Genomic DNA, 14,045 nt, shown 5'->3' with positions numbered 1-14,045 from the left:
CAGCAATAGAAGTTCGGCTCATCTTTTCTCTTGAGTCATAGAACATCTGTTTGAACAATTGCAAGGTGGGCAACTTCAAGGTCATTAGAAACATAAAGATTGAGATCTGTCAGAGTATCACTTCTACTAGTTTTAACCACTTTTTTCTGCTTCAATGGTACCACACACCTATTAATTTGTCACTGGAATTCATTAAAACAGAAAAGGTACTGTTTAATACAAGTGTCCTGATGGTTTTTGTCTTTCCATACAGCTACCTTACTACACAGGATCACTCATTTGTCTTGTGAAACTCAACGAGGAAGGAATCCAACATGTTTAGTGGTGGAGGGGTTTGTGTTTGGTGGTTTTTGTGTGTAGTTTCTTGGAGGGTTTTTCTGCAGAAAGTTACCAACTCATGTGCACAGGAATATAACCCAAATAGAAGCAAACCCACTTTTGAACAGAGTTTATTTACAGAGAGTGTATCAACCACAAGGGCTCCCAGCTTGATTTCCTTCTTTTGCCAACACTCTATTCACACCACACGAAGAAGCAAGCACCTCGTGCTTCCACCATAGCAATTCAAGGGTAGTAATCAACCTTCAGGACATCCTGCCTCCATACACTCCAGGATGGCAACAGGCTGGTTGGTGCATGGGCTGCTGATGCCAAGCCCTGCCCCTGTGCACCCAGGGGCAGAGTGGGCTGCCTACACCGGGGTGCCCCCAGGGGTCTGTGGGGCTGCCGCCTGCTGCATGTCCTCCCTGTAGCCCTTCAGGAGCTGGTTGAGCAGCGTCTTCTCACTGTCACGGCGCTGGCGGATAAGCGGTGGAAACGGGTTTCCCTTGAGCTCGATGACTGCCATTTTGGCACGGTCAAGGCCATCCCGGTTGGGGATATGCAGCAGGCGGGTGTAGTTGCCGGAGTGGGGCTGGAACCGGGGTGCCAGCACCTTGAACAGCTTGTGGATGAGGTCCTTCTCCTGCGGGGCAGCACACTCAGCGCCAGCACGGCGGCTGGACGTGGTGAGGAGGGATGTGGGGTGGAAGGGGAGATAGGTACCTACCGTCAGCCAGAAGTCTGCCATGCGCATGGCGCGCTCGTTGGTGTCCCCCAGCTTGGCGTACTCGATGAGCTGCGGGTGAACACAGGCAGCGCCATTAGGGTTCCTGGGCCGCCCCTCCCAGCCCCGACGAGTCCCGGCGCCGTTCGCTCACCTTCTCGGCGTAACCCCTCATCTCGTCGGCCCGCGCCCAGGGCGCCTCGATCCGTTCGTGCCGCACCAGCGCCGTCACCAGGTTGCGCAGCAGGTCGATGCGCGACCGCGGGCCCAGCCCCAGCCGCCGGAACACGCGGCCATGCGAGATAGCGGCCGGCACCGACAGACGCATCCCGCCGCCCTCACGGTTCCACCCGACCCGGCCGGGCCCGACTGTCCGCCGCGGGGCACCGTGGGACGCAGCGCCCGGCAGCCCCCGCGCTGCCGCGCTGCACGACGGGAGCTGTAGTTCCGTGGCGGCGCGGCCGGCGCAGTGTTGCTGCCCGTGAGGTGACGCGGGCAGCCGGTTTCCGAGGTGTCCCGCACCGCGGCTGTGGTGGGGTGCGGAACACTGCCCTCACGGGGTCTTCGGCTTATTCCCTCCTTCACCGCAGTACTGGTGATGGGATGCCAGCGGAGCTTCAGACCCCTGTATCGCATCCCCATGCTGTGCAGGAGATGTGTATACCAGCAGCGTAGGGTAAGGCTGGATTCCGCCTCATGAAGCCCTCCTGGGGTGCAGGAGCGTGATTGTGGAGGTGCGTGTCTGTCGTATTTACACACACCAGCCCTGTTCGGGAAGAGCTCATGTCCACATGAGGTTCAACAAGCGCAAAAGGTAAACCCCAGTATGGGTACAGGCTGGGCAGCAATGGGATTGAGAGCCCTGTGGAGAAGGACTTGGAGTACTGGTGAATGAAAGATTTGGTGTGAGCGGGCAACATGTGCTTGCAGCCCAGAAGGCCAATTGTATCTTCGGCTGCACCAAAGCAGCATGGCCAGCAGGTCATGGGAGGCCATTCTGCCCCTCTGCTCTGGTGAGACCCCACCTGTGTCAAGCTCTGGCATCCTCAATACATGGACATGAAAGGAAAGACATGAACCTGCTGGGAGAGGGTACAGAGAAGGGCGACAGAAATGATAGGAGGGCTGGAGCACCTCTCTTATCAGGACAGACTGAGAGAGCTGGGCTTATTCAGCCTGGAGAATACTCTGGGGAGACCTTATTGTGGCCTTTCAGTTCTTACAAGGGGCCTGTAAGAAAGATAGGGGGAGACTTTTTAGCAGGGCCTGTTGCAATAGGACTAGGGGTGATGGTTTTAAACTAGAAGAGGGGAGATTCAGGCTGGATGTGAGGAAGGAATTCTTTGCAAAGAGGGTGTAAAACACTGGCACAGGTTGCCCAGAGAGGTGTTGGATGCCCCATCCCTGGAGACATTCAGGGCCAGGCTGGATGTGGTTCTGGGCAACCTGATCTAGTTGAAGATGTGCCTGCTCATTGCAGGGGGGTTGGACCAGGTGAGCTTTGAAGGCCCTTTCCAACCCAAGCTATTCATATATGTCTGTGGTTTCAGTACTCCTGGCAATGTAATTCAGCTCCAAGAAAAACGCTGAAGAGCAGCATAAGGAGATTTTCTGCTGTTTGTTTCCTCAAGCCAACATTTCTGTGTTCTGAGGGATTGTAACAAAAGCAGCTACCAACAGGGTAAGAAAAAATATCTTTGTTATTATGAATACAGCATAAAATCACAGTCATTTTATACACATTTTAGTATTTCATATATAAATAAAGTGAACAGTATACTTACTGGAATGTGTAATAGGAACGAACATATGGATTTTAAGTGACATTTACAAATTCTTGGGCCCCACCCCCATCTTTTGTTGCTTCTCTGGGGCTTAGCGTGTTAACTCTGAAATACTTGTAGGAAGAATGTTACTTAAGCTGTGATGCCACCAATAACTCCAGGCATCGCCTTAATTCCATTTACGATCAATTCTCCTCTCATTTTCCTGATTTAGCCTGTGAATTCTGTGTCAGTATCCCCACATTGCAAGAAATTCTAATCCTGCATGTATTTGACACAGTGTTGAAAGAAAACATTTTCCAAGCTTTATAATTTTGTTAAACTCATTAACAATCAGCATTTTCCCATCACTATACACTCTTGCAAATGTTTCCATTAAATATATTTCTAATATTAATAAAATAACAAACTCTTTTATTATTCTTCTGCTTATAACTTGATGTCTTAACATCAAAATAGTATTTCTTTCTAATAAAATTATACATAGTATTTATATGAAACAAAGTGGTGCATGAGCCAAATAATGAAAGTAGGCATGAGCGTATGTATTTCTACATTCTGATTTTGGATTCTTGGGGGAGTTTGTTATTTGTGGAGCCACAGGGTAATAAATAATTTATAAGGTAATGACTTCCCTGGCTACCGGGTAACTAACTTAAGACTGGAAATGATTCCCCTGCTCTGGCTTTATGAAACTTTGGGTATGCTGAAGAAAATGGCACTTTACTATCTGTGTGTCTTTATCCAGAAATCTTAATTAAATGTTTCTCGTACAACGTGTTATGAGAGTTACCACGGAGTGAGGAATAAAATGAGAGACCTATGCAAAGATCTTAGCTGCATGCAAACAGAAGGCTGAACCTTCCCAGCCAGTTCTCCTCTGAGGGACTCTCCCTGCTGGAAGAATTCCTGTGTCTTCTTGGGTGGATTTAATCTCTACCATGATGTCTCCTCCTTGCTGCTGGGACTCAGCCAACAGCTTGGGAGCAGGGAGTTTGGAAAGAGGAGGGTGAAGTACAAGGACAAAACCAAAGGGCACTTTCCTTCGTCTTTTTTGATTGAGCAAGCACGTCTGTTGGAAACTGAGCTCTAGACTGTGAAAACCAATGATGCAAACTCCAGAAAGGGAAGTTACTGAGGTTTCCATTCAGGAAGGCATGTGAACATGTGCCATGTTCTATGTTTAAGGAGTCTGGAGGACAGCTTTTTCTGCTTACACTGTGCTTACAGTGAAGCAAGCATTTTATCTACTTTTCTGGCCCAGTCTCGGAATTTCTCTTTCATATGTATGCTCAGCAGGGCAACTGTCACCTACCCCTCAAATTGATGGTCAAACTGTAGGAACTTCTCATGTGGTATTTGTCTATATTTGGGAAAGCAGAGCTTAGAACTAAAATAAGTGCCTTTTTTAGAACACATCTTTTTGTGATCGGGGTCAACAGAGTTTAATTGGTGTGTAGGAAGCAATTCATCAAACTAATTGTCAAAAAACCCTGCAGCTAACAGTGCTATAGTGAGAATCAGCCTTATCCAGCAGGTGATGGGGTGTGGTGGTAAACATATGCAAGAGTTACATTATTTGTAGGAGTTACATATATAACATTTGACATTTAACTAATTTACTTAAAATTGCGTATTCATGAATTATGTTATTTTTATCTATTTGCCTGTGTAAAATTAAGAAAATCAGTAATAAATGCCTCAGTTTATGCTGTCTCAGAGGTTTCTTTCAGCCTGCTGCATATAAGACCATCCCTCTTTTGGCCACAAGTTCCTTCCCCAAGCCTTACGGATGTCTTTATTACATGGTTCACAAGACTGCTTGGATCTGCAGCTGCTGGCAGAGGCCCTCCCAGAGGAGAAGCCTAAAGACCACAGAGTGAGAGCAATACCACTTTTTCTAAGCTATCCCAGTGACTCAGTCATTGCTTTGTAAATATTGAAATACATAAAATGTGAAGAGGAATACAGAACATTAAGGGTCTTACAGCTAATGCCCTTGCTTGTGGCATAGTGATAGCAACAAGTTGGGAAACAATCAGAGGAATTAACACATTGTCTTAAGATAATGTACGAAAGATAGGAAAGATCTAGCTAGCCAGCTGTTTATACAGCATGACTTGTACTGGTGGTGTAGACTTTACACCAACTGCCTTTTGGCCTGGAAATATGGAAGGGAATCCAAACCTTTACAGGCTATCTTTAAAGGGCTCCTTGTGTTTTTATGTGCATGTATTCTGTTAGAACAAGCCCTGAAAAACATGGCAAAATAAGAAGTTTTTCTTTTCATTTGTAACATGGACATGAGCCAGCACTAAACATATTATAAAAGTAGCAGCTACAAAGATACAACATATAAGTTTTGTGCTTAATATACTTCTTTATCTTTTAAGCATGGCAAAGTCCTCAGCAGCTGTCATAATCCAAAAGAAATGGTAACATACATCATCCATGAGGTATGATCTAACTTGTGCATCCAATTTTCCAGTGTAAAAAAAAGGGCGCTCTCACTCATCCCTCTTCACAAATATGGGATCCCAGGTGCAGTACTTCACCTTAGCCATCCTCGTACCAGTTGAAATGTTCTGTCATTTGCACTCCTGCACCTACTCATACTCCTCATATACCCAGCCAAATACACTGCAACATTGTATTCCAGCTCTGTGAATGCTATTTGGGTTGCTCTGATACAGCAGAGGAAGGAAACGGAAGCTGTTTGCGAACATGAGGCCTCTCTCTGGTCTTGTTTCACTTGCACTTCAGCATTTCATCAAGGAAGACATGCACCCACAGGAAGTCACACTCCACCTCTTTCTGCAAGGCTGGGATTGGTTTTGTGCTTGCCAGTAAGCCTACTTGACTCCCTTACGATTGGTTTTCCCGCTTTATATATCCCCTATTCTCTTGCCGATGTTTGTGTAATGTTTCCAGCATGAATCTGTTGAGGAAGGGAACTGGCCTTCACACTCGGCAGCAGGTGAATGGTAAAGGAAAAGTAGTGGTAGTTTAGGACAAACATATATTTTTGACTCTTTTTGAACAATAGTCTAGCAACACAAAGACAAATAATTTCCCCATCAGGAAGTAGTGCCCTTGTATCACTGTTTCACCTTTTTTTTTATTTTTTTGCCTTTTTCTGTCGTGCAGGAGCATAATAGAAAAAGGTATCTCACTTACAGCTAGCCTATGGCCTATGCTGTGAAACAGGGATCAACTTCTCCTAAGATGCTTTCCTAAGCCTGGGGACAGTATATGGAGACTTGAGTTCAGTGATGCAATATATTTACATGTATAAAGTAATCGTGGACCAAGGTTTTCGTTATTAATGTCATTCAGGGATGGTGTTCAGCTACATGTCTATCCCTTGCAAAATTTGGGTATTGGGTCATTTGGACATGTAATGCAAGGTGGCAGATGAAATGCTGTGGTCTAGTTAATCCTAGAGCATGCCTGAATTGTATTATATACTAAGAAGCTTTTCTTGACAATCTAGTACAATGCACAGTGCAGGCTTGACAGTATGGAATTACTACAAGGAGGCAACCATGAATCTGGAAAGCTACAGTACAGGCAGCATGGTTGGGGAAAAGCAGAGAGAAAATTGGGAAATAATATATATATGTAAGATATATATATATATTTTACATTGTCAGTGCATTTTTATACCGAAGAACTCTAAAGGGGCTCTATTTTTTCAGTAGGCATAGCTAAGGTTGGGCTGCCTTCTGTATCCTGGAGTCTCTGGGTGCTGCCCTTGGTTTGTAGTCTTCTCCAGATCCAAAATCTACTGTGTCATGATAGTTTGTAAATTCCTGAGGTAATGGAAACTCCTCTGTTGATGAATGAGTCCTGTGTCCAAATACTCTCTCTTGCAGCTCAGCGATGTCATTTCTGATGTCTGCCATCATCAGCAATAGGAAATCAAATGAACCTGGTGGGCCCTGCAGTCACAAGGCACAGTCAGAAATAATAACCCATTTTGGCCTCAGAGTTTTCAAACAGGTTGATATAATTACTCTTGGAGGGATAACCTGGTATAATACTGCTTCATATCAATTCCCAAATGTTAATGCTCTGGTTTTGAATCAACTGGCTCAGGCAACAGTTTTCAAAAGAAGGCAAATGTTTTTGCAGACAAAGGGTAATTTACATTTATAAGAGGCTCAGCCCTTCAGTTACTTAACAATTCCTTTGCTATATCTGCCTCCTAAGATTATCTTAGCATATTATGAAGATTCTCCTCGTGGGAACAGAGGAGATAAATCTTGCTTCCTTGTGTTCCTTCTTATTAAACTGATAGAAATTACACTCCTAGAATGACTAATCAACAATTATTATCTGTTTAAATATTTTCTCAAGGATAGTAGTATTTGAAAAGTGTCTTTTCAATATGGTAACCTCACTGCTGTCCATCACTTACTAAACATATTGGCAATTACAATGCAGAGAGTAGCCATCTGGTTTTATCTGATTTTAGAAAATCATCATCTCTTTTTAGCTGACTTCACACAGTAAAGTGCACTGTTTAATACTGAGGACGTCCTGCTGGACAAACCCTTAAAAATCCATTCCATGAATGAGAAAACACCGTAATAAATATATTTTTAGACAATATAACTTGAAAAGAGATTGTAAATATTCATCCTTTTCCTGATGTCTTGCTCAAAGCCTATAGCTTCCCAAATCCTAGACAGAGATGAGGGGCAGGATTTTAAAAGGTTCCAGGGCTCAAACTCCCATAAGGAGCAGTGGCAGAACTGTACTAGCTAGCACTCTGCACGGGATCTCATGCTCCTGCCTTCTGAGGATGTGCTACTACTGTTACAGGGCAGAGGTGTACTTACTGCCTTCGGTGTCCACCCAGCAAGGGAAGAGGTGTGTAGGCAAAAACACTTGGATGAAAACAGGTAATTACTTTCTTTCCAATAATATTTTCTGTGCATGTAAAGTATCTTTCACTGCATTTTTGACATGAGGTTGGTTTGTTTGTTTTCCTTTCGGCTGACTTGTGTTATGTAGTCAGCATCATTCTGTTGTGGAAATTCTTCCTCTGAGCAATACTTACAGGTATCCCTTTTGGTCCTGGTGCACCTCGCTCCCCCTGTAATCAATACCACCTCAATTACTTTGTTGTGACAAAAGGAAAGGAAAAAAAAAGATCACAGTTTGCCTCTGCCAGCTTCTTTACTTACTGTCCCTAGATCTAGAATCATCATTGTACAGTTGCTCAGAAAAAGCAAGTGAAGGAGGAAGGCAAGGAAATTGCTGCTAATTCTAGTGGCAACAGAGTTGGGCACTTCTAATATTTCTCTTAGACTGTAACAAGCAAACCCTTTAACAGGGGAAATTAATAAATCTAATGAAATGGGTAAAGCATCAACATTTCTTCATGGAAAAGCGAAAAAAGCAGCATAGAAAGGAAAGGAAGCTGCTGGACACAGAGCCTGGCAGGGCTGTTTCCCAGGCTTAAGGAATGGCAAATACAAAATAGCAGAAGGAAGACATGAAGGGATGAGACAACAGGACGTTTTCAGCTTCATAGAGGAAATAAGATGGTAAAAGGATGTGACTACAGTCGTGCAGAGTGTCTCTCTAGCAAACCTGCACGTCACATGTACATGTGCCCACATTATGAAAAACAGTACCTCTCCTCACCTTGCTGCCATCTCTCCCTGGGGCTCCTGGTGGACCCTGCAAAAGAAAAGAAAGTGTTTGCAGGGACATCAGCATCTGTGCAGCTAAGGCCAATTGTGCAGTGCACAATGGGAGGTAAGAGTACTGACCACGGGGCCCCGTCTGCCCTGCTTAATATGTGATATGTCTGGAGATGGGCCCATAGGTCCCATTGATCCACGGGGTCCTGGCTGTCCGGGAGGTCCAGGTGACCCAGGAACTCCTTGACTCCCTTTTGGTCCTGGAGCTCCTGCAATCAACAGCAAAGGTTACGTCCTTAGGAAAAGCCCTCAGGACACTTGATCAGTGCAAGCAGTGGGAACTGACCATTTTTTGAACCACTCAATGAACTGGTTGCCTTAAGACACCCAAATCCATAATAAGACAACCAACACAGCAGTCATCTGAGACTGTATTACTCCTTGTCATAGTAGGTACAAGAGATGTTCAGAAAACAAACCTTGTGTATACAGGGAAGCCAAGACTGCCAGGTGTTTAGGGACACAGAGTGAGAATGAAAAGAAAAGCAGAAATGCCTTATTTTCACACAAAGAAGAACAGAAAAAGTCTCATAAACTCATAGGAATGTTAGATCAAAGGCATCTACTATGCATGACTGGCACAGAAGCACGAAAGCCCTTTTCAGTGGTGGGTTGCTTCTGTTGATTCTCTCTTTTGTTCAGTATGGTAGTCCATGTATTAGGGGCAAAAAAGTCTCTGTTATTCCATTTTGGTTTACATCCTTTTCAGCTTCTGCTGGTTCAGCAGAGAATGTTAATTTTCAGGAAGCACATAAGCCACAAAACATATGTTTAGCTCAAGAGAAACACTATGAAAAGCAAAAAAAGGAAATCTGGCACCTGAAACAACATTTGCACAAAATAAAGACCATTAAAGTGTCACTCGCTGAATTGTTTAATAGGGGAAAGCACTTCATACTGAAGGCATGTGAAACACATATAAAATGAAAGAGAGTAGAAAAGGTTCAGCAGGACAGAATACGTATAGTTAGGGTTTTCAAAAGGAGTAAAATCAAGTTCAGTTTTGAACCTCAGACTCCTTCTAGGGATTCAGCAGCACTGTTGCTGGCAGCAGGGCAGACAGGAAGTGAGCAGGAGTGGTTTTCACATGGAAACGAACATTCTACAGCACCTTGGAGAGCTCAGTCATGGGGGAACCAGATGGAAGACCTGCAGTCAGGCCTACTTTGGACTGTACAGTTCAGAGTCTGAGACAGACTCTCTAACCATATTGTCCTTGCACTTATGATATACTGAAGACTGAAGAAAACTAATCCTCCAAGAAAATGAGATAAAGACTTAAAAACCAAAGCAAGAGTGCAAAAGTGGGAATAAATTGTGTGTGTGTGTGTGTGTGCGCACACGTGTGTGTGCAGCTCAGTTGTAATAAAACCTTGTGAGGAATATCTGCTACTCCTCTGGAGAATATTCCTGAAAGCCAGCACAATGCTAAAATTCCTTGGAGTCATCGCTATCCCAAAATTAGATGTACATTCAACAGAGTTTGCAGAATTGTTAGCATCACTGGTTGCTGGTTGCAAGGTGTCTGGCTTAAGTCAGAGCTTTAGGAGTTCTCTGCTTTTAATGACTTTTCAAGCCGTACCTTAGCAAAGAAGGTGTGAGTAGAGTTTTACATTTCTTTTCAGATTCCTTTGAATCCGGAATACAACCTAAAAACATCAAATGAATCCTTGCAAAACCAGGTGAGTTAAAATAGAAGAGCTGGCACCAACCCCCGCAAACTGAAATCTCATTTTCTGTTTTACTAATGATAGTGAGCTAAAGCAACAGTTATTCCTGCAATGAAATGGAGAGTGTTTTAAGACAGATTTAATATACAGGAAATGACAATTGAAGCAGGTGAGATATCCCAGGGAGAGGGAGAAATTTAACACATACAGGACAAACACAGGTTGCATGCCAAAAACACATGAAGACTAAGACACAATGGATGATGCTCGACAGTTGGCAGAGGCTGACCATAATGACCAGAAAGTTTTTAAATTTAGCGCAAACACAAATATAACAATCAAAATATGAAACCATTAAATCTGATCACACTGAAAGATGTGCTTATTCATAGCACTATTGCACATTCATGTCTCTTTGGTCTGTATCTTACCTGGAGGGCCTGGTTGGCCAGGCTGGCCTGGGGGGCCAGGGATATATGCATTAGATGCAAGCACTTTTTCACCAGTGATTTGTTTGCTAAGATCAGCAGCATTATTTGGTAGAAAAGCAACCTGCCAAAACCAAAAATCAGCGTAAGCCATTCACTGTTCAGCTGGATAAATTACGTTCTTGGTTAAGCTTTCATGTGGACAAACGGCATATTTATGTTCTCCAGGAAAATACAAAATGTTTAATTATATCCTTCACTGAAATAATCAGAAAAAAATGTTACTGTGCGAGGCTGTTCACTTTTCAAGCCACTGTGGAGATACTGCAAGTCAATCCAAATGGAGGGCAGGAGAAATTCAGGAGAGATACAGCAGCAAGTTGTCAAAAACTTGTCTCATAACTGCTTGGATCTTCTCATGAAAACTTTATTTAAAGTGACTATTAAAAGTCTGATTTTTCAGAGTGCAATTCAAAGTGCGATGACAGGAATACAAAGATTTATCAGCCGTTTGTGACTCAGGTTTTGGAGAACATTGCTGTTCCAAACACAAGATGCACTAAAGACAAATCAAATGATGTAAGTCTTAGAAGAATTTGGTAGAGTCAGTCCACCCCCACAGAAATCAGTGACTGGATGAAGTCAGCGTTTCACAGAAGCCCCACAGGGTGTTTCCTATGAGCTTACTCCTATGAATCTGCTCACATAGGAAATGGAGATACAGCACACCTACTGCTTTGGGGTGGACTGTCATCTATGGTTTTACAAGGAAAAATATTTGCTTTGTTTACTAATGACCCTGCAGCTTTCTCAGCCAACATCCCAGCCATTGTAGCACACAACAAAGCTTGGGACTGCTGAAAAGGCTCCTCCATGGGTCACAGTACCTTATGCCTGGGGCTAAAGAGGAAAATTCAGTACCTGGGAGCTCTCACAGACACACTTACCAGGGACCAGCATGGGGAGGTCAACTGCCCCGCTCTGGTCAGCACATTGTAAAGTTTTGTTTCCTGGAGCAAGGTCCTGGTCAGAGTAGGGTCCTGGCTGGATATGAATGCAAGGGTTGCAAGGACCATCGTGCTGCAGAGCCTTCACTATGTAACTCTAGTCAAGGGCTCTGCAGTGCTAATGCTGCCATGCTAAAACCAAGACAAGAGTTAAATCCTGTGACTACCTAAAAGTACTGGATTTTCCAGGCAGTTTTTGTGAGAATATTTTCAGTGTCATCAGTGAGTGCTTCTCCATAAGGTCAGTGAGTATTTCTCCTTAAGGGTGTGCACAGTTGAGTGACAGCTTAGTTGATGTTCTCTTTAGAGCTTGTACTTACATTTACTACCAGATCCTGTTTTGGAGATGTATTGCTATCTCAGATAATAAATAGGCATCACTTAGTATTAGTCCCTGCCATGAATATAACTCTTAAGATTTATCATGAAGAGGATTTGGAAGTGTATTCTTTTCTGTTGCTTAAATATTGACTTGTTCCTGCCAGCAAGGCTGTTGTAATAACAAAGTTTAAAAAAAAATCACATAGCTGCTGTGAAAGCATCTACACATGCTTCCCCACTGAGTCAGATGGACCTGAGGCATACACTGAGAGTGCCAAAATACCCAGTTTCTGGTCTAGCTCACTGCTCTTTGATATCTTCTGGCCAGAAAATGGTTGTTACATGCACTGGGGCCAAACCATGTGTTTTTGATGTTGACTCACATCCTCTTTGGGATTGGCTATACTCACTGGCCTAATTTCTATTTCACCTTTTAACTGAACCAGGATCATCTTCCAGAGTAACCTTGGCTGTCTCCATCCACAACTCCAAATCTTAATGGCCCTTGGAAAATATTTTTTCGCTTTCCATGTGCATGCAAATATTAGTGAGGGTAAATTTTAAAGAAAGAGAGTACTAAAACCAAGGCTCCCATATGCTGTGTTGCATGCTGCATCTGGTGAGATGTGTGGTTTAGGCGACTTTGAGAATGCTTGACAGGAGTGATGTGAAACATGGTTTTCTAATTAAACACGTCTCTGCAATAGGATCCAGCTTACTTGGTGGTTTGTTTGTTTTTTTGTTTTTTTTTTTTTTGTTTTAAATTGTTGGCTGAGTGTCAGCATGTTAGATACATTTCTCCCAGTTTTTCAGCTTTCCGTTCTTCTTCCTTCCAGCGAGGTCTGAGATCAACAAAGGACTGCCCACAGTTCCCTAGTATCTTGGAACAGTGCATCCCACTGGATTGGCCATGCAAGGTGACTTTCTGTTCCTGATCCTAGAGCTACTTTTTCCTGCATCCTTTCATGGATGTTGCAATCCTCCAAAAAGGTATTGGTGCCATCACCAGAGGCAGCAGGACTTCAGTTCACCCTGTCCTTTCTGAAGGAGACACAAATCCACACCTCCCACTTCCAGATGTATACACCAGTTCCCAATTGTAGAGTTTGCTGCATTGGATCCTTCACAGGCTCTTCTGCTAAACGTAATTTTGCATAAAGTTCATAAAATCTGAAAGCCTTAACCACAAGACTGAAGACTTATTCCCATAAACTGTCTCTCTGGCAAACAGAAATGATTTTTTCTGTGCAAACAAGAGCAGCTTCAACCACAGATATTAAGAGATACCCTCCCCAGAAGAACTTGGCCAGGAGGAGCAGCTGATGAAACACAAGGGTCCATCTCCTTGTGGGCAGAGAAGTAGCACGAGGTTAGGTCTTCTCTCTGTGGGGTAAAAAATGCTGAGGGTATCAGAGACCACCTTGTCCAGCCCTGTCTGTGTGAGGCACAACCCGGGGCTCCCTCTGAGGATGCCAAATAAATGAGTTCCCACTAGGAAGATACTTAGGGAAAATTTAAGCTGTGGACCGTGACAGGACTTGGCCATGAAGCAAGAGTGAGCTACTTAGTTTGGCCGCAGCTACTGTACAAGTGCTCAGTGTCAGGTATTGATGGTCTTAGTTTTCCAGGAGTGAGATTTGAAAACAAGCATCTAACAATGGAAGTTGGACACAAAAAGCTTTCTACTGATTCAGGCCATTGGTTTCCATCAATTAACTTGTCTGTTACCATTTGCTTGAAAATCAGAATCTCAGTCGCACATGAAATTCTGCCACTTCCACATCCCTCTCCCTGCTGATCCAGAAGGAAAACATGACATTCTGAGATTTTTGAGATAAAGAGTATCTCTAAACTCAGTGCATTTCATTTAAGTGAAGTAGATGTCTTTCTTCCTAATATAAACTGCATTGAATGAATAACATTAAATGAAACAAGTGAAAACACCAAATTGTGTTTTGACACAATGAAACTAAACGAGCACCCTGGGTGAATAATTACAGCCTGTCAACATGAATTGTTGAGAATATTCCTGCAGAACATTTCAGTTTAAGAAAACATGAATGTTTGAAGGTGGTG

The 14,045-nt window shown here is 43.6% G+C and overlaps 2 protein-coding genes and 2 long non-coding RNA genes across 5 annotated transcripts in view; 2 read left to right on the top strand and 2 right to left on the bottom strand.

Moving 5' to 3' along the window:
* Positions 1-433: 433 nt before the first annotated feature.
* MRPL17 (mitochondrial ribosomal protein L17) lies at positions 434-1,444 on the bottom strand. Its single transcript, XM_065662161.1, has 3 exons — positions 1,200-1,444; positions 1,049-1,117; positions 434-964 (listed from the first exon to the last, which is right to left on the bottom strand). Exons 1-3 carry the CDS (start codon positions 1,371-1,373, stop codon positions 692-694), a joined length of 516 nt encoding a protein of 171 aa, XP_065518233.1. The 5' UTR covers positions 1,374-1,444; the 3' UTR covers positions 434-691.
* Positions 1,445-1,457: 13 nt separating this feature from the next.
* LOC136005046 (uncharacterized) lies at positions 1,458-4,545 on the top strand. Its single transcript, XR_010608671.1, has 3 exons — positions 1,458-1,859; positions 2,596-2,726; positions 3,578-4,545. It is a non-coding gene; the product is annotated as an uncharacterized LOC136005046 (long non-coding RNA).
* CCBE1 (collagen and calcium binding EGF domains 1) overlaps positions 2,728-14,045 on the bottom strand; it is a 96,325-nt gene continuing 85,007 nt past the window's right edge. Inside the window, exons 7-11 of one of the 2 annotated variants that reach the window (XM_065662158.1) lie at positions 10,645-10,765; positions 8,613-8,752; positions 8,485-8,520; positions 7,895-7,930; positions 2,728-6,770 (exon numbers count right to left, since the gene is read on the bottom strand). In XM_065662158.1, the coding sequence (XP_065518230.1) occupies positions 6,537-6,770; positions 7,895-7,930; positions 8,485-8,520; positions 8,613-8,752; positions 10,645-10,765 (567 nt within the window). In that variant the 3' untranslated portion in view covers positions 2,728-6,536. The remainder of the gene's footprint in view (positions 6,771-7,894; positions 7,931-8,484; positions 8,521-8,612; positions 8,753-10,644; positions 10,766-14,045) is intronic. The other variant, XM_065662159.1, reaches the window with a different exon arrangement.
* On the top strand, positions 7,702-13,933 carry LOC136005047 (uncharacterized). The gene is made up of 3 exons (XR_010608672.1): positions 7,702-7,736; positions 10,169-10,225; positions 12,806-13,933. It is a non-coding gene; the product is annotated as an uncharacterized LOC136005047 (long non-coding RNA).

This window comes from Lathamus discolor, chromosome Z (assembly GCF_037157495.1).
Source record: "Lathamus discolor isolate bLatDis1 chromosome Z, bLatDis1.hap1, whole genome shotgun sequence".
Taxonomy (NCBI): Eukaryota; Metazoa; Chordata; class Aves; order Psittaciformes; family Psittacidae; genus Lathamus; species Lathamus discolor.
The sequence above is the reverse complement of the archived record's forward strand: the minus strand, read 5'-3'. Positions and strand labels throughout refer to the sequence as shown.

Coding starts and splice junctions, on each gene's coding strand:
- MRPL17 (XM_065662161.1), bottom strand. CDS start 1,373: ATGCGTCTGTCGGTGCCGGCCGCTATCTCGCATGGCCGCGTGTTCCGG. Junction 1,118..1,199: donor TGAGGGGTTACGCCGAGAAG/GTGAGCGAACGG, acceptor GTTCACCCGCAG/CTCATCGAGTACGCCAAGCT. Junction 965..1,048: donor TGGCAGACTTCTGGCTGACG/GTAGGTACCTAT, acceptor GCTGCCCCGCAG/GAGAAGGACCTCATCCACAA.